Source organism: Camellia sinensis, chromosome 4 (genome assembly GCF_055761805.1).
Source record: "Camellia sinensis isolate YWXY chromosome 4, ASM5576180v1, whole genome shotgun sequence".
In the NCBI taxonomy this organism is placed as follows: Eukaryota; Viridiplantae; Streptophyta; class Magnoliopsida; order Ericales; family Theaceae; genus Camellia; species Camellia sinensis.
Genome location: NC_138964.1, coordinates 12,285,681 through 12,304,920, shown reverse-complemented (window position 1 = coordinate 12,304,920; position 19,240 = coordinate 12,285,681). Strand labels below are relative to the sequence as shown.

The 19,240-nt window shown below is 31.4% G+C and overlaps 1 protein-coding gene across 10 annotated transcripts; it reads left to right on the top strand.

The window, feature by feature from the left end:
• The first annotated feature begins 1,856 nt into the window (after nucleotides 1-1,856).
• On the top strand, nucleotides 1,857-18,370 carry LOC114308350 (uncharacterized). Of its 10 annotated transcripts, XR_003645449.2 has the most exons (7): nucleotides 1,857-1,985; nucleotides 2,122-2,227; nucleotides 3,306-3,383; nucleotides 12,955-13,034; nucleotides 13,155-13,266; nucleotides 13,354-13,937; nucleotides 14,020-14,770. XR_003645449.2 is itself a non-coding variant. In XM_028253918.2 (4 exons), exons 2-4 carry the CDS (start codon nucleotides 2,132-2,134, stop codon nucleotides 13,483-13,485), a joined length of 306 nt encoding a protein of 101 aa, XP_028109719.2. In that variant the 5' UTR covers nucleotides 1,857-1,985; nucleotides 2,122-2,131; the 3' UTR covers nucleotides 13,486-14,005. The 10 variants fall into 10 exon arrangements, 1 of the variants encoding a protein (XP_028109719.2); XR_014366021.1 differs by lacking the exons at nucleotides 12,955-13,034; nucleotides 13,155-13,266 and having other exon boundaries at nucleotides 14,020-14,073; nucleotides 14,508-14,770; XR_003645450.2 differs by lacking the exon at nucleotides 13,155-13,266.
• Nucleotides 18,371-19,240: the final 870 nt, after the last annotated feature.

The window sequence follows — 19,240 nt, the reverse complement described above, 5'->3', positions numbered from 1 at the left end:
GTGAAATTTAAACATATTTTATTCATATTTCACATACCTTTTCTATTTTCCTTTCCAAATCCCCAAACCAAACACAGCAGGTTTGGAGAAAATATAATAAATTTTATAGTTTTGAAATGATTAAACTAATTTAAGGTAAAGAAATCAAAACTAATGCAAATGATATAAAAATATAAATGCACACCAAGCAAGATATACAATTTGATATAAAAGAGATAATAATATTATTTTTTTATTCACATGACTAATGAATTTTTAATAAAAAGGGGGTCACATGTTATATAAATTAAATTTTTTAAGAAAGTCTATGTGATTATGTTAAATTTGTGAAACTTATTATATTTTATTTAAATCTCAGGAGAATTAATTTGTCCTTAAAGTAAATAGCAAAAGGGCAATATTAAAATTTTATTAAATAGAATAGTAACACTGTTAAAAAAATAATCATCTTTTGAAGAAATGCAAGTAGAATATTATGCATTTTAAAATTCAAGGGAGATAGTGTGATTATATTAAAATTATCAGATTCTTTATAGCATAAATGAGATCAATGTAATTATTCTTTTTCAAAATTGAGGAGTTAAAATGATATTTAGGTCCAATCTGGGGAAAAAAAATGATATTTAAGTAAGAGTGACAACGAGTTAAATGAGTTGAATAATTAATTATTTAAGCTTGATTTGAAAATTTTAACTAGTTTTAAAATTTAACTTTATTCAAGTTTGGCTTAGTAAATCTTTAACTCGGTCTCAAATGAGTTTTTTTTCAAACTAATTCTATAGTAATCTAGTATTTCATATAATTTTAGGCTAATTAAATCGAATCGAAAAATAACCGAATATATTTAATTTGAAAACTTTTACGATTTTTAATTTGTATTTAAGATTTGTTTTCTTTATGAATTGAGCGTTTGGAATTTTCAACGAGCTAAACACGAGCTCGAGTTAATTAACCATTTCTATCAAAAAAACTTACGTATAGGTCATAATAGGTGAATTTATTGTCTAATAAGTCCTATGATAGTTAACGACATTTTTTATTAAATACTATTAAAAAACGTTATTAATTATTAATTTTCAGCGACATTTAAAAAATTTGTCACAAAAAGCTACTAATTATAAATTTTAATGACAATTTTAAAAAATCGCCACTGATTTTTAACTTTCAAAGATAATTTAAAAAATCCGTCATAAAAAAAGTCACTAATTATAAATTTTAGTAACAATTTATAAAATTTGTTACAAAATGAAATTATTAATTTAGTGATGATTTTAATAAAACTAATTTTCAATAGGACTTAAATGGGAATTAGACTAACTATTTCAGGTTTGTTTGGAATTTGGGTTACTTTTTTTGATTTTTTGACTTTTTTAACTTAGGACTAAAAAGTCTTGTTTGGAATGAGTTTTTTAAATTTTTGTGAAAGAAAAAAATATAATAATTATAAGTTGGATGTGATGTTTTGTCCTATTAGATTAAAAAATATATTTTATTTTCTGATAAATTACATTGACACCCCTTGAGGTTTGGTTCAATTACTACCCACCCCCTAACGTTTTAGAAATTACATTTCTACCACTGTGATTAATAGTTTCATTTTACAAACCCCTACTTATATAAAAAGTAACAACTCCTAATAAAAAAATAGAGGAAATTACATTAAAAAAAAAGAAGTAAAGGAAATGCGAAAAAAAAGAGAAAGTAAAGCAAAACAAAAAAAGAGAGAGTGTATGAGCTTAATGTTTTCATTCCGTCTAAATAATTACAATAATAAGAAGTTAGTGTAATTTTTTCAACGTCAAAAGTGATATATATTATTATATTTTTTTAGCTAAAGTAATCCAAAAAAAACCTAGGCTTTTTCTTCCCAAACAAACCCTACATTACCTTTTCCGTTATTTATACAGAGAAGAAAAGAAGAAACGGCGGCTACAAATGATGAAGAAATGGAGTCTCTGCTTCGCACCTTCGATCATATATACGATGTATGCCTCATTCGATGAATATATGTATATATATGTTCCATTTCATGATTCTCTCTCTATTGAATTCAGATTCATTCACTTTTTGTTCCAATCGAAATTTGGAATTTACTTAAATTTCTTATATATTCTTATTTAGGATGTGAAGAATGGAATCACACAGATTCAATCCTTGCAATCAAATTGCAACGCCGAAGTTAATAATGGACAAGTTCTTCAACTCATTTCCAATAGCCTCAAACCAGGTAGTTTCACTCTCGAACTCCATTTTCTAGTTACTCTGTTTGGTTCCCAAGAAAAAAAGAAAGAAAGTAATAGAGTACGGAATTTATGTTTTCTTTTCTTATCCTAAACAGCTTCAAGTCTTCCATTTTGTTTTCTCTTTTCTCCTAAACTGTTTTTTTGTTCTAAATAAACATTTTAAAAAAAAAAATTGAAGATGGCACTGCAAATGGGTTTGGTGAAACTATTTCTGAAAGAAATTAAAATTTTTCAAAACAACCCTTTTTGAGTTTCAAAAAATCAGATTCATAAAAAATTAAAACAAAAATAAACACAATTGAGATTTCAAACTTCTCACCTCGCCTTTCACTGTTTTGAAATTAGTAGATTGTCAATTTATTTCAACCAAGTTAGTTTGTTGCGGATTGAAGGAGTATTATTGAGATGAATCACAAGCATTACTGGAGCAGCCCATTGAATTTTGGCAGATGCCTCATTTGGTGATTAGAGCACTAAACATTATGGCATGTGAAAAAGGTCAAAATCTTACTCAATTTGGAGTAACAACTCTTGGGTAAATTACATTTTACCCAGTTGGAGTGTGTTTTATGGCCTAACTACAAGGGGTAAAGTGTGATATACCCTTTTTTGCATATCGATAAGCAACTTAATGAAAACTTTTTTTCCCACCCAATTCTGTTGTATCAACAACCACTATTTTGCAATCGGAAAAAAGAAAATTTGATATCTTTTACCTATGCATGCTGGCATCCCTTTTTTTATTTTTTTATTTAGGACACATGTTTGCAAATAATCAAAATAAAAGATATTGTTATACACAGATAATGAGAGGCTGACAAAGCTGTACGCAGAATCCCTTAACAAGTTGGCTGATCAGAAGAACCTTTTTTTTTTTTAAAATTTTATTTTTAATCTTTGAATTCATCGAATGAAGATTTCCTTCCAACTTATCTTTAAATTAAACATATTTGGTCAAATAAGTGGCAGATACAGTTGGATATATACTTCTATTGACCTAAACTTGTACATTACTATTCTGAATTTTTTGAGTTGTGGTGGAACATTTTCATGACATAACAGCTTGAACGTCGGACCAATTGCCAGAGCTTGAAAGAAGAATTGGTGAGAATGAGAATTGAATATCTTTGGAAGGAAACTGTAAGTATTCTATTTATATTTCAGGCATAATATAAATGCATGCATTGACATCTCATAAGGATTTCACAGAGCAATGAAAAGGGGGCTTTAGGGATGACTGAGGAGAAAAACAAAAAAACATGTGGCATATCATGGTTTTGATTTATAAACTTGATGTCTCTGTTGTGGGTGAAAAAAACCTGTAACATTTTGTTGGACTGGAATACACTCTGAAGTATTGTCACATTTAGGGCTGGAAACGAGGCGAGCCAAGCATTAGAGTGTTTGAGCTTGGCTCAATCTATTTTAAGGATGTTTGAGCTGGAGTCAAGCTAGCCCAGAAAACCTCGATTACCAATTAAGATTAGTTTAGGACCCCATTAAGATGATCATCAAAGTCATCTTGACCAAAACTGAAGGTTGATCCATATATGTCATGAATGGTTTAGGCATTTTGAGTACTTAGGCTTGTAGTGAAGTGTGATGTATAAATGTGAGGTTAAATAAGGGTGTCACATTTGATGTATTAGTATTATTTTAATCATTGTTAATAGTCACATGTGAATAGTCATATGTACTAGTGTCATGTTCAAATCATGTTCAATCATTTGAGTGTTCAATCATTTGAGTGGTCAATAGTCATATGTACTAGTGCCATGATCAATCATTTTCAGTAGTCACATGTGAATTATATGAGTCTCATTTAGCACTAAGTGGGGTTTAATTGAGTTGCAAATGAGATTTATTTAAGTGGTAAGTGGAGTGTCATTAGCTAGTTAAAGAGTAATGGAGTAGTAAGTGGAGTCTATTTGAGTGATAGTAAGTAAGGTTTATTTGAATGGTAAGTAAAGTGTAAAATAGTGGTAAGTGGAGTCTCATTGATTAGTAAGTATGATTGAATAAAATGATAAGTCAAGAGTAATGAAGTATTATTTTAATCATTGTTCATAATAATATGTGAATAGTCATATGTACTAGTGTCATGTTCAATAATGTTCAATCATTTGAATGGTCAATAGTCATACGTACTAGTGTCCTGATCAATCATTTTCAATAGTCACATGTGAATTATATGAGTCTCATTCATCACTGAGAGTTACATGTGAATTATATGAGTCTCATTCATCACCAAGTGGGGTTCAATTGAGTTGTAAGTGAGATTTATTTAAGTGGTAAGTTGAGTGTCATTAACTAGTAAGTATAGTTGAATGAAATTGTAAGCAAAGAGTAATAAAGTAGTAAGTGGAGTCTATTTGAGTGGTAGTAAGTGAGGTTTATTTGAGTTGTAAGTTGAGTCTAACAAATTGGTAAGTATAGTCTTTATGAGTAGTAAGTATGATTGAATAAAATGGTAAGCCGAGAGCAACGTAGTAAGTGGAGTCTATTTTAACTGGTAGTAAGTGAGGTTTATTTGACTGGTAAGTAAAGTCTAACAAACTGGTAAGTAGAGTTTTTATGACTACTAAGTATGATTGAATAAAATGGTAAGCTAAGAGCAATGTTAGTAAGTGGAGTCTATTTTAAATGGTAGTAAGTGAGGTTTATTTGAGAGGTAAGTTAAGTCTAACAAATTGGTAAGTAGAGTCTTTTTAACTAGTAAGTATGATTGAATGAAATGGTAAGCCAAGAGTAATGTAGTAAGTGGATTCTATTTTACATGGTAGTAAGTAAGGCTTATTTGAGTGGTAAGTTAAGTCTAACAAATTGGTAAGTAGAGTCTTTATGGCTAGTAACTATGATTAAATAAAATGGTATGCGAAGAGTAATGAAGTAGTAAGCGGACTCTATTTGAGTAGTAGTGCGGTTTATTTGAGTGGAGTCCCATCGACTAGTAAGTATGGTTCAATGAAATGATAAATCAAGAATAATGAAATAAAAAGTAAAATCTAATAAAATAGTAAGTGCAATCTAATGAAGTACGAAGAAAAATGTCATTGAAGTATAATAAAATGGCAAGTGATAATTAATTCAAATCCTGCTCATGTACAATTTAAATCCAAATTACTAGAAAATGACAAAAATCATATGACTAAAATCCATTTGCTCTACATCCTCTCCAAAACAAATTCAGTTGAAATTCACATAATTCAAGTATCAACATGCAACATCAATGATACATGACAATTATCTATCACAAGTAAATTCTATCACTCTTGACCCAATTTTATTGTTTGCATCTAGAACAAGCCCAGTGCCAATCATTGTCTTGCATCCCACGAATCAAATTAAAGCAAACAAACTTTGGAATCAATAAATTGCACCAATTCAAAATACTTGATGATGTGCATTCCATAATCATAGCTATTACATTGTTGTGGATGCCATTCAAGTGTTATAACTAGAAACTTGGTGATTTTATTTGTATATGCATTCTTGTACTGAATTCCCAATAAGTCATGTAATACTTCAACCTGTCATTTACATAACTAATTAGTACAAAAACATGCGATGCAAAATGCAAATAACAATATTGTGTAAGGATGTATACCACTTTTTTCACTTGAATTGGCCGAGTTCTACTTCTTCTTGATATATATGGATCAAGGATATATAGCACTTCTTGTTGCATGTATACCACACACATATACCAATGTTCACCCGCATCATTAATTGGAATGAATACCTATATTAAATCAATAATCATTGGTATCATATTCATGAACATATTAAACGAAAATAAAGTGAGAATATAACAAATCAATACCCTTTCACATGATTCAATTTTTCCCGTGTACTGTTCTGTTCCAAAATAGGACTTAAGCATGTTTGGCTTATGAACCTTGTGGTGTAAAATATGTTACTACAACTCATAAAAATTAGTATAAATATCAATAACACAAGCTTAGTATAGATAAACATGACATGCTACATAGTCAAATGCTTTCAATTGTAAAATGCACAAGTAAATTACCGAAAAATATGTAGGTAGATACCACGCTGGATATTTCGCATCTGGGATACAATCCTTTTGCTTTAATGTAAATTGCAAAGCAACTAAAGTGATTATCTAAGAAGCAACAACTCATCAATAAATGCAATTATCTTATACATTATAAATTCATTTGTACAACGGTTTACTACTTGCTTGTCTGTCAAGCCAACAACCACGATCTAATGTCCATATGTTCTCGTGCGTTCCATGTTGAATATCAAAGTTAATAAGAATTTCACTGTTATATTAATTAAGTGATACATGTCAATGTGACAATATAAACACATGAAACACAAAACAAAATATTTCTTGAAAGAAATAGAACCTTTCCAATTTACTATGATGAAACAAATAGTCTCTTATCAATTTATCCTCAACTGAAAGCGGTGGCAAATGAAATCCTTTCATGGGAGTCGGCATACTCAACAACTTAGGAATATGTTTTTAACTAATAATTAATAACATTTTCATAAAGTATGTGATTGATTATTCTCCTAAAAATGAGTTTCTATAAGAAAACAGAAGTATACATTTTTCGAATGTTGTTCAGGAAACACAGCTACTTGTTTATTTTTCATGGTATCTTCTTGTATAACATAAATAAGTCAGTGACTAAGTTCATTTCTAATGAATTATTCTTAAAAAAATGTTATGTGTACAAATATTATTTATTACATTTTCTCAATATTGGGGCAACATGTCAAGTTGTTTGCTTTTTATATTATATTTTTGCATATCATAAACAAATCAATAACTACTTTCAATTCTAGCAACAAAGCAAAACAAAACAAAAAAAATAAATAAAAAAAATTAATGTATCTTACCTTGTCAAGTTCAACATCACAGGGTGAAAGTATATATTTGCTTTTTTTTTTTTGTTTCATTTGTTTTCGCTCCTAAGCTTCATATGATAAGGCAAAACTGTTGAAGACTCGGCACCATCATCTACCGAAAGTGACCTTTTTAAAATCACTTTTGGTAATTTTGGTGATAGTAGCTTTTGTTCAATAAAAAGGGGGGCACATGGAGATACGGACGATATGAATTGATCGCATAATGGAGTCTTAGGCAATCCCTCATTTTCTTCTTTGAGTTATTTATCCATAGGAAACTTACTATCTTGGAAAGCATAAGGTGAGGGACTTCATTTGTTATCAAATATATCTTCCTTTTCCAACTGACAATCAATATCATGAGTGTTTCTCCTTCTCAATGGCCCATGAATAATTAGCTATCTTTAAAATTGCTATCAAAATCTCCTCTTCTGTCGATTCTATTCATTGACTGACACCAATGGCTAAGTTATTCAGGTTTCATTTCAAATCTTTCACTTCTTTTTAAACATTACTTAGCCGTGCATCTATGTTTGCCTCTATACTCACATCATTATCTTCAACGATAAAACAAACCTATTAATAAAATAATAACAAACATGTTAAACAAATTCTTTAATTACAACACGTATACAAATTAAATTATATAATACATAAGATTACCTTGTTGTTGTTTTGGTATTGAAGTTTTTCCAACATAGAGATTCTCTTTTTAATCACCTCATCTGTCCAATGTACTAAACGAGGTGCTTGTCTACTTGCACATGGACTAACAAAATCCACAGCAGGTGTCACATGCTCAACGTAGAATAATTACATGATATGATTATGTAATGATTAGTAAGTTCAAGAATACACTAAATGGACAATCATTTGTTTACCATGATTTAGAAACATACTGTGAGAAAAAAAAGAAACCTCGAATTCCTCGTTGTCCCTTTCCTTCTCCTTTGTCCTTTTACTTTCACACACCATCGACTAAAAAGTCTAAGACGAGTATTGACCAATTTAACTTATGTAAAGCAGACATATCCTTCAAGGAATGGAGAAAACAACGATTTATTGACAACTCCGATGTAGGCCACAAAAGGGAACCTAGAATGTACAATACAAATCTTTCCTCAAAATCATCCCCGTCTATTTTCATATTAGACAACTCATTTCTTGAAGAGCTTAATGAAATAGAACCACACTTCTTAACACCATACTTGTTTGACAACTCTTCAATATCAATGTGGTCCCCATTTAATTTTATAATTGATAGAAGTCCTAATATGTGGCTTACATCAAATGGTGTTATCATTATTGTTTTATTATGCACCATTAAACAGCGAGATGTAAGATCAAAACAACCAACCAACCATTCGTGCATTTAAGATCTAATAAGGCTCCAAAACCAATTGATTTGATAGTTTCTTTTTGTAATGGTTGAAGCAATTGTATTAACTCATAAACTGAGTTCAATTCTATCCGAGTTGTCATCGTTAGCTAAACACAATAACAACAAATACATTAGACCAAATTTAAATTCCAAAACATACTATGAAAATTTAATCCTATATTAAAACACTACAATTAAACCATACTATTAATATCATTAATTTTTTATAGTGTTCTTTCATTGCATTCTATAAATATTGTATATATATATATATACTTTTAAGATTACTCGCCCAAGTCTAGCAAAAGCACGTAAGTCCCAATTACTCACCAATAGGACAATTAATCAAGCTTACATATCTATCAATTCTATAAACAAAAACAATAATAGAAATGGGCCCTCATGGGCTATATTGCTTTAAAAAAAAATAGAAACGAAACAAAAAATCACAAATGAACCATATGAACTATTTTGCTTCTAAAAATAAAACCAATAAAGCATATGGCCACATATAGACAGTGTCCAAAGCAAACCAGTGATAGATATGTGACCACCAGGGACTATCTTATTTCAAAAAAATAATATTAATAAGGCCAAAAAAAAAAAAAAAAACACAAATGGGGCCATCATAGATTATCTTACTTTTAAAAATATATGGTGTTTATCGATCTTGAGAAAGCATATGACAGAGTGCCCCGAGATATAATATGGTGGGTGTTAGAGAAGAAAGGGGTGACAAAAGGCTACATTGACGTGATTAGAGACATGTATGAAGGGGTGGTGACCACTATTAGATCGCCAGCTGGAGAGACAAATGAATTTCTTATCACTGTAGGGTTACATCCAGGATCTACCTTAAGTCCTTATCTTTTTGCTTTAGTTATGGACGAGTTGACGATAAATATTCAGGATGACGTGCCATGGTGTATGCTTTTTGCAGACGATATTGAGTTAGTGATGAGACTAGAGAAGGAGTTAACACAAAGTTGGAGATTTGGAGAAAAGCTCTTGAATCTAAAGGATTCCGGATAAGCAGAACTAAGACATAATACATGGAGTGTAAATTAGTAACAGTAACAGTGAAAGCAGAGGAGAAGTGAAGATTGAGAACCAAGAACTGCTTAAGAGTGAACATTTTCGTTATTTAGGGTCGATTATCACAACAGCGGGAGAGATTGATGCAGATGTGGCCCATAGGATTAAGGCGGGATGGTGTAAATGGAGAAGTGCGTCTGGGGTATTGTGCGATAAACGAATACCCACTAGACTAAAAGGTAAGTTTTATAGAACGGCTATTAGACCAGCTATGTTGTATGGGACGGAGTGTTGGGCAACCAAGAAACAACATGTAGATAAGATGAGTGTGGCTGAGATGAGGATGCTAAGGTGGATGTGTGGTAAGACTAGACAAGGCAAGATTAGGAATGAGTGTATTTGGGAATGGGTAGGAGTAGCACCGATAGGAGATAAGTTGAGAGCGAATCGTTTGAGAAGGTTTGGTCATATTCAACGAAAACCAACAGCGGCAGTAGTGAAGAGATGCGATGCTGTAACGGTAGATGGAAGTGTTAGGGGACGGGGTAGGCCTAGATTAACGTTGACTAGCGTTATAAATAGAGATATGAATCAACTTAATTTGACTAATGAAATGGCCTTTGATAGGGCCGCGTGGAGAAGAAGGATTCATGTAGCCGACCCCATTTGATGGGACTTAAGTCTTGGTTTGGTTTGGTTTGGTTTGGTTTAAAAACATAAACAACGAAGCATGAGACAATACAAAAAATTCATAACCACGAGAAATTAATAAAAAAAATTCAACCATTTATTGTCTAGCAGAAAGTGTAAAAGTCCCCATTACCCACCAATGGGACAATTTGTCAACCATTCATGTCCCTCTATTCCAAAAACAATCAAGTGCATAAATGAAAAAAAAAAATAACACAAATGGACCACCATGAACCATCTTATTTTAAAAAAATAAGTAACAAAGCATATGAGACAACACAAAATTCATACCCACAAACAAACAAACTCCAAAGCATATGAGACAACCATATACCTAGTATTCTAGAAAGATGTGGGGATTGAGGGAAAAAAATGCCATCTCTAACCACATACTAAAAATTCAAAAAAAATATCATACAAAAATAATTAAAATATATATATATATATATATGATTTTTACTCTATCCATCTACTTACTCATCTACTTTTGTCTTTGATTTTCAATTTAAAAAAAAAAAGAATTAGGAGAAAAACGATTTAGAAAACAAAGAAACCCAAAAAAAAATAAAGCCAAATAACCTACCTACTTTTGTCTTTGATTTTGAACAAAGAAATTAGGAGGAAAAAAAAAAGGTTTAGAAAACAGAGAAACCCAATAAAATAAAACCAATTTACCCATCTACTAAAATCGGAAAAAACAAAAAAGAAACATTTTTTAAATGATTTCGAACCAAAAAATAAATAAATAAATATATATATATATATATATATATATATGTATGTACATATACAATCTATGTATGTACGTATAAGAATATCATTATATTGAACTAGGCAAACAAGTCTAAAAATATGCATATTTACTCCAAGACCCGTGAACAAGTTGGAGGAAGCCATCCAAAATATGTTGGAGTGAATATGCATATTTTTAGACTGGTTTGCCTAGTCCAATATAAAGATATTCTTATACGTACATACATATATGTTGTGTATGAATTGTAACATTGAACGGTACATATATGTTGTGTATATGGTGCTCTGTTCATATATGTTGTGTATATGAAATGTACATACATATTCTTCTGTTGCAATCCCAAGGGTTTTTTTTTTGTTTTTTTTTTAATTTGATTTTTTTTTTTGTTTGGGTTCAAAATCATTTGAAAAGTGTTTCTTTTTTGTTTTTTTTCTAATTTTTTTTGTTTTTTTTTTGTGTGCTATAAAAATCAAAGACAAAAGTAGATGGGTAAGTTGACTTTATTTTTTTGGGTTTCTCTGCTTTCTAAACCTTTTTTTCCCTCTTCATTTCTTTGTTCAAAATCAAAGACAAAAGTAAATGGGTAATTTGGCTTTATTTTTTTTGGGGTTTCTTTGTTTTCTAAATCGTTTTTCTCCTAATTCTTTTTTTAATTGAAAATCAAAGACAAAAGTAGATGGGTAAGTAGATGGATAGAGTAAAAATCATATATATATATATATTGATTTTTTTAAAAAAAATTATTTTTGTATGGTATTTTTTTAGATTTCTAGTATGTGGTTGGAGGTGGCATTTTTTTCCCTCAATGCCCAAATCTTTTTAGAATATGAGGTATATGGTTGTCTCATATGCTTGGAGTTTGTTTGTTTGTCGGTATGAATTTTGTGTTGTCTCATATGCTTTGTTACTTTTTTTTTAAAAATAAGATGGTTCATGGTGGTCCATTTGTATTTTGTATTTTTTTTTTTTCATTTATGCACTTAATTGTTTTTGGAATAGAGGGACATGAATGGTTGACAAATTGTCCCATTGGTGGGTAATGGAGACTTTGACACTTTTTGCTAGACAATATATGGTTGAGTTTTTTTATTAATTTCTCGTGGTTATGAATTTTTTGTTTTGTCTCATGCTTTGTGTTTTATGTTTTTTTGTATGGCGGCCCTATTTGTGTTTTTTTTTTTTTTTGGTTTTATTTATATTATTTTTTTGAAGTAAGATAGTCCATGGTGGTCACATATCTATCACCGGTTTGCTTTGGAGACTGTCTAAGTACATATATACAATATTTATAGAATGCAATGACAGAACCCTATAAAAAATTAATAATGTTAATAGTATGGTTTAATTGTAGTGTTTTAATATATGATTACATTTTCATAGTATGTTTTGGAATTTAAATTTGGTCTAATGTATTTGTTGTTATTGTGTTTAGCTAACCATGACAACTCGGACAACATTGAACTCAGTTTATGAGTTAATACAATTGCTTTAACCATTACAAAAAGAAGTTATCAAAACAATTGGTTTTGGAGCCTTATTAGAGCTTAAATGCACGAGATTGCCACGATAACTCTATGAATGGTTGGTTGGTTGTTTTGATCCTACATTTCGGGGTTTATTTGTGCATGGTAAAAGAATAATGATAATACCATTTGATGTAAGCCACATATTAGGATTTCCTTGTGAGGGATCAATTATAAAAGTAAATGGAGACCACACTGATATTGAAGAGTTGTCGAACAAGTATGGTGTTAAGAAGTGTGGTTCTATTTCATTAAGCTCTTTAAGGAATGAGTTGTCTAATATGAAAGTAGATAGGGATGATTTTAAGGAAAGATTTGTATTATACATTCTAGGTTCCCTTTTGTGGCCTACATCGGAGTTGTCAATAAGTCATTATTTTCTCCATACCTTGAAAGATATATCTGCTTTACATAAGTTAAATTGGTCAAGACTTGTCTTTTTAGTCGATGGTGTGCGAAAGTACAAGGACAAAGGAGAAGGAAAGGGACAACGAGGAATTCGAGGTTACTTGTTTTTTCTAATGGTATGTTTTTAAATCATGGTAAACAACTGATTGTCTATTTAATGTATTCTTGAACTTACTAATCATTACATAACCATATCATGTAATTATTCTACGTTGAGCATGTGACACTTGTTGTAGATTTAGTCCATTTACAAGTAGACAAGCACCTCGTTTAGTACATTGGACATATGAGGTGATTAAAAAGAGAATCTCCTTGTTGGAAAAATTTCAATACCAAAACAACAAGAAGGTAATCTTATGTGTTATATAATTTAATTTGTATGCGTGTTGTAATTAAAGAATTCGTTTAACATGTTTGTTATTATTTTCTTAATAGGTTGGTTTTATCGTTGAAGATAATGATGTGAGTGTAGAGGCAAACATGGATGCACGGCTAAGTAATGTTGAAAAAGAAGTGAGAGATTTGAGAGCAGACTTGAATAACGTAGTTGTTGGTGTCAGTCAATGAATAGAATCTACAAAAGAGGAGATTTTGATAGCAATTTCAACAGTTAGCTAATGGGTCATGGGCCATTGAGAAGGAGAAACACTCTCATGATATTGATCGTCAGTTGGAAAAGGAAGATATCTTTAATAACAGATGAAGTCCCCCACCTTATGCTTTCCAAGATCGTAAGTTTCTTATGGATAAACAACTCAAAGAAGAAAATGAGGGATTGCTTAAGATTCCATTATGTGATCAGTTCACATGGTTTGTATTTCCGTTTGCCCCTCTTTTTAGTGAACATGAGCTACTACCACCAAAGTTACCAAAAGTGATTTTAAAATGGTCAATTCTGGTAGAATGATGGTGCCCAGTCTTCAACAGTTTTGCCTTATCATATGAAAGCTTAGGAGGGAAAGCTAATGAAAAAAAAGAGCAAACATATACTTTCAGTATATGATGTTGAACTTGACAAGGTAAGATATATTAATTTTTGTTGTTTTGTTTTGTTTTGTTGTTAGAATTGAAAGTAGTTATTGATTTATTTGTGTTATGCAGAAATATAATATAACAAGCAAATAACTTGACATATTGCCCAAATATGGACAAAAGGTAATAAATAATATTTGTACACTTAATATTTTTTGAAGAATAATTCATTAGAAATGAACTTAGTCACTGATTTATTTATGTTATACAGGAAGCTACCTTGAAAAATAAACAAGTTGTGTTTACTGAACAACATTTGAAAAATGTATACTTATGTTTTTCTATAGAAACTCATTTTTAGGAGAATAATCAATTACATACTTTATGAAAATGTTTTTAATTATTGGATAAAAATAGATTCTTAAGTTATTGAGTATGCCGACTCCCATGAAACAATTTCATTTGCCACCGCTTTCAGTTGAGGATAAATTGATAAAAGACTATTTGTTTCATCGTAGTAAATTGGAAATGTTTTATTTCTTTTACGAAATATTTTGTTTTATGTTTTATGTATTTATATTGTCACATTGACATGTATCACTTAATTAATATGACAGTGAAATTCTTATTCATTTTGATATTCAACATGGAACGCACAAGAACATATGGACATTAGATTGTGGTTGTTAGCTTGATGGATAAGTAGTAAACCGTTGTACAAATGAATTTATAATGTTTAAGATAATTGTATTTATTGATGAGTTGTTGTTTCTTAGATAATCACTTTAGTTGCTTTGCAATTTACATTAAAGCAAAAGAATTGTATCCCAGATGCAAAATATCCAACGTGGTATCTATCTACATATTTTTCGGTAATTTATTTATGCATTTTATAATTGAAAGCACTTGACTATGTAACATGTCATGTTTATCTATACTAAGCTTGTGTTATTGATATTTATTCTAATTTTTATGAGTTGTAGTAACATATTTTGCACCACAAGGTTTATAAGCTAAACGTGCTCAAGTCCTATTTTGGATAGGAAAACGGTATATGGGAAAAATTAAATCATGTAAAAGGGTATTGAGTTGTTATTATTTCACTTTATTTTCGTTTAATATGTTAATGAATAAGATACCAATGATTACTGATTTAATATAGGTGTACATTCCAATTAATGATGCGGGTAAACATTGGTATGCGTGTGTGGTATACATGCAACAAGAAGTGTTATATGTCCTTGATCCATATATATCAAGAAGAAGTAGAACTTAGCCAACTCAAGGGAAAAAAGTGATATACGTCCTTATACAATATTGTTATTTGCATTTTGCATTGCATGTTTTCGTATTAATTAGTTATGTAAATGACGGGTTGAAGTATTACATGACTTATTGGGAATTCAGTACAAGAATGCCTATACAAATAAAATCACCGAGTTTCTAGTTAGAACACTTGAATGGCTTCCACAACAATGTAATGGCTATGATTATGGAATGCATATCATCAAGTATTTTGAGTTGGTGCAATTTATTGATTCCGAAGTTTGTTTGCTAGAATTTGATTCGTGGGATGCAAGACAAAGATTGGCACTGGGCTTGTTCTAGATGCAAACAATAAAATTGGGTCAAGAGTGATAGAATTTACTTGTGATAGATAATGTCATGTATATTGATGTTGTATGTTGATACTTGAATTATGTGAATTTCAACTGAATTTGTTTTGGAGAGGATGTAGAGCAAATGGATTTTAGTCATATGATTTTTGTCATTTTCTAGTAATTTGGATTTAAATTGTACATGAGCAGGATTTGAATTAATTATCACTTGCCATTTTATTATACTTCAATGACATTTTTCTTCGTACTTCATTAGATTGCACTTACTATTTTATTAGATTTTACTTTTTATTTCATTACTCTTGATTTATTATTTCATTGAACCATACTTACTAGTCGATGGGACTCCACTCAAATAAACCTCACTACTACTCAAATAGAGTCTGCTTACTACTTCATTACTCTTTGCGTACCATTTTATTCAATCATAGTTATTAGTCATAATGACTCTACTTACTAGTTTGTTAGACTTAACTTACCACTCAAATAGACTCCACTTACTACTTTATTACTCTTTGCTTACAATTTCGTTTTTACTAATCAATGAGACTCCACCTACCACTCTTTTACACTTCACTTACCATTCAAATAAGTCTCACTTATTACCACTCAAATAGACTTCACTTATTACTTTATTACTCTTTGCTTACCATTTCATTTTTACTAATCAATGAGACTCCACTTACCACTCTTTTACACTTCACTTACCATTCAAATAAACCTTACTTGTTACCACTCAAATAGACTCCACTTACTACATTACTCTTTGCATACCATGTCATTACACCACACTTACTAGTTAATAACACTCCACTCCACTTACCACTTAAATAAATCTCATTTGCACTCAATTAAACCCCATTTAGTGCTAAATGAGACTCATATAATTCACATGTGACTACTGAAAATGATTGATCATTACACTAGTACATATGACTATTCACATGTGGCTATTAACAATGATTAAAATAATACTAATAGATCACATGTGTGTAGACACCCTATATTTGACCGTCCTCAAGACTTGGACGTCATCGCTTGTGCACTCAATGATTATGATTGCATGTGCTTGTTTTGGTGCCTGAAGTCATCGACAAAATGCCTTGTCTTTGAGCCTTCAAGCCCTGTCCATTCTATACTTTGTTTTGGACCAAAAACCTTTGTGTTTCAAACCCAAAACTTTAGTGCTTTAAGCCTGCAACCCCTGGTGGCCAGCTGGCCACTATTTGAGGCTATCAGCCACCAATTATGCCCTGTTGGCTAGCCTTTCGTGGCCTGCCGGCCACCAGTGACCTTTATGCAGATATTTTGTTGACAGCTATTTCAGCTGTTGGCACATTGGGCTTCATCTCCATACATGTGTATAGATGGATATTTCTCAGCCAAATGCTTGTTTTTCTATATATATGGGGTCTCCCCTTCCATTTTTGAGGGTTAGAAATTTTGGAATAAAAATTTCTCTCTTTACATTTCTCTCTCTCTCGCAAATTTGTGCGCATTACCCTAGTTACACTACACTTTTGCCTACACTTCCTTAACCAAAGTTGATCATCTTTGAGCTGAGGTTCCTTGAAACTGTCTTGGAGCTTTTGAAGGTGGTTTTGGCTTGAATTAGTGCCTAAAGTTTATTTTTGCTTCAAGAGGTATAATATTCCCCTTTTAAGCTTGCTTCGTTAGCTTTGTTTTTGGCTAATTGTTGAATTTGAGTCTTACTTTGCATGCCTCTAGTGTAATAGTCCTCACAAGCTTGGTGTTTTAGGCCCTTAGCTTGGCATGCCTCTTTGAGGGTTGTTTCAACCTTAGGATAGCTTAAGCTTGAGATTGAGGTCCATGCTTAATGGTTTAATCTCCTTTTGGGGGTTCATTATCAGCGGCATGACACCTCTCTCTTGCCTTATATTATCCCTTGTTTGACACTTCCTTCTCTTTAGAAGACTCTTCACCAATAGACTTAATTGATTAAAGAATGGAAATATAATTAAAATGAGTGACTAAAAGTTGAAATTAAAATGGTACAAGATAAGAAATTGGTTGTGTTTTGATGTGTTCAATTGGGCGTTAATTGAACACAAGAAAAATTGAGACATTTTATACTATTCTTCTAAGGTCTCCATTGCCCTTGACCATGCATGATAGGGTGATGGTTTTTGAGTCTTATTTGTGCATTTATTAACTTGTACATCTTGATTCTTTAGCCATCATAATGAAATTGCTTGATTGATGGTTTAGGGCCAAGTGTATCACTCTTTTGAGATATTTTGATGATAAGGAGGGATACATAGTACAAACAACCTATGAGAATACCCTCTCTTTGCCCTGTTTGCTCTCTGTTTGTAGCAAGAGAAAAGGTGTGTCATCAGTGACTGGCCGGCCGGCCGGCCAATAATAGTGGCTGGACTCTTTGGTGGCCGGCCGACCACTAATGAATTTTGAATAGTGTGTTTGTGAAGCATGGCAGAGTTGATCTGGAGAAGGAAATCAGTGCAAGGGTCGTGCAAACAGAGGCTTTCGAGGGCAGACAGTGGATAGCATGCATGGTCCTCCCTCGCTTCTTGGGACTAGTTAATTAGTTTAATTAGCAATAGATCATTTATTTGTTGTAATTAATTAGTTGTAGCTAATTAGTTTACTTATTTAATTAGTTTAGAATAATTAAATTAGTTTGTGTTGTAATATTTAATTAGCTTAGCCTAGTTAAATTTTTAGCTTAGAGTTAGTTAATTAATTCAAGTGTTGTAATAATTAGTTAATTAGTTCAACTATTTATTCATTTTGTAATAATTAGCTTAACTAGTTAGTTAGTTTATTTATTCATACTTTCCTTCGTGAGAGCATAATGAAATAATGTGTATGTCTTCCAACCCCACGTCTTTCTGCCTTTTATTTACTCGCTTTTGATGGTTAGATTAGGGACATGTTTCAATTAGCATACCTTATGCTTGCATCTATTCATTTTATATTGCATGCACCGAGGCTCGGTGCATCATTCAAACTATATTGTCATTGCAATACTTCGTTGGATACATGCTTAGACCGCATGTCTTGAATTAATTCATATGTCACATTAGTAGCCGAGCCTAGTAATTACATATCGCATGTATTGCATTAGTCATAATTGTATAGTTAGAATCATGCATTTTTCTAACTCTTTTGTTTATCTTTGTTTGGAGTACTAGGTGAGTTTTTTAACGCTTTAGCATACTTGCGTGAGTGCTGGTGATTGCCATGTCTAGCATGCTTGCCAGGAGGTTAAATGCTTACTTGTTAAACTGCTTGAATGCCTGTGAATGAAGGCTTGTTGTTTGAATTGGAATGATTCAATAAATGTAAGTTTTAAGCCCACTATGTCTAGTAGCAAATTCACAAACTTTAAAACAACTTAAGCGGGCAAAATCAAACCATTTTTGAAAAATAAACAGGAAATTGAATTGTTCTAATTCGAGCAAGCTAGTCTATACTTGTTTGTGCGCATCACATAGTAATGCTAGACTAATAAACTAGAACAAGAGCATATAATGTTGATAAAAATCATATTATGATTAGTAGAGGTCGATCTTTGATCGGGCGAGCAGGGGTGCTCAATTTATGACCTTTCCCTCTCATACCTAAGTTATTGAGCCGAGACAATTTTGGTGATGACGGACACGTGGCCTTTGGCACTAGTCATGGATTTCCTAAATTTTTTCAAAATAAAATATTTAGGTGGCGACTTTATATCTGGCAAAGCAGTC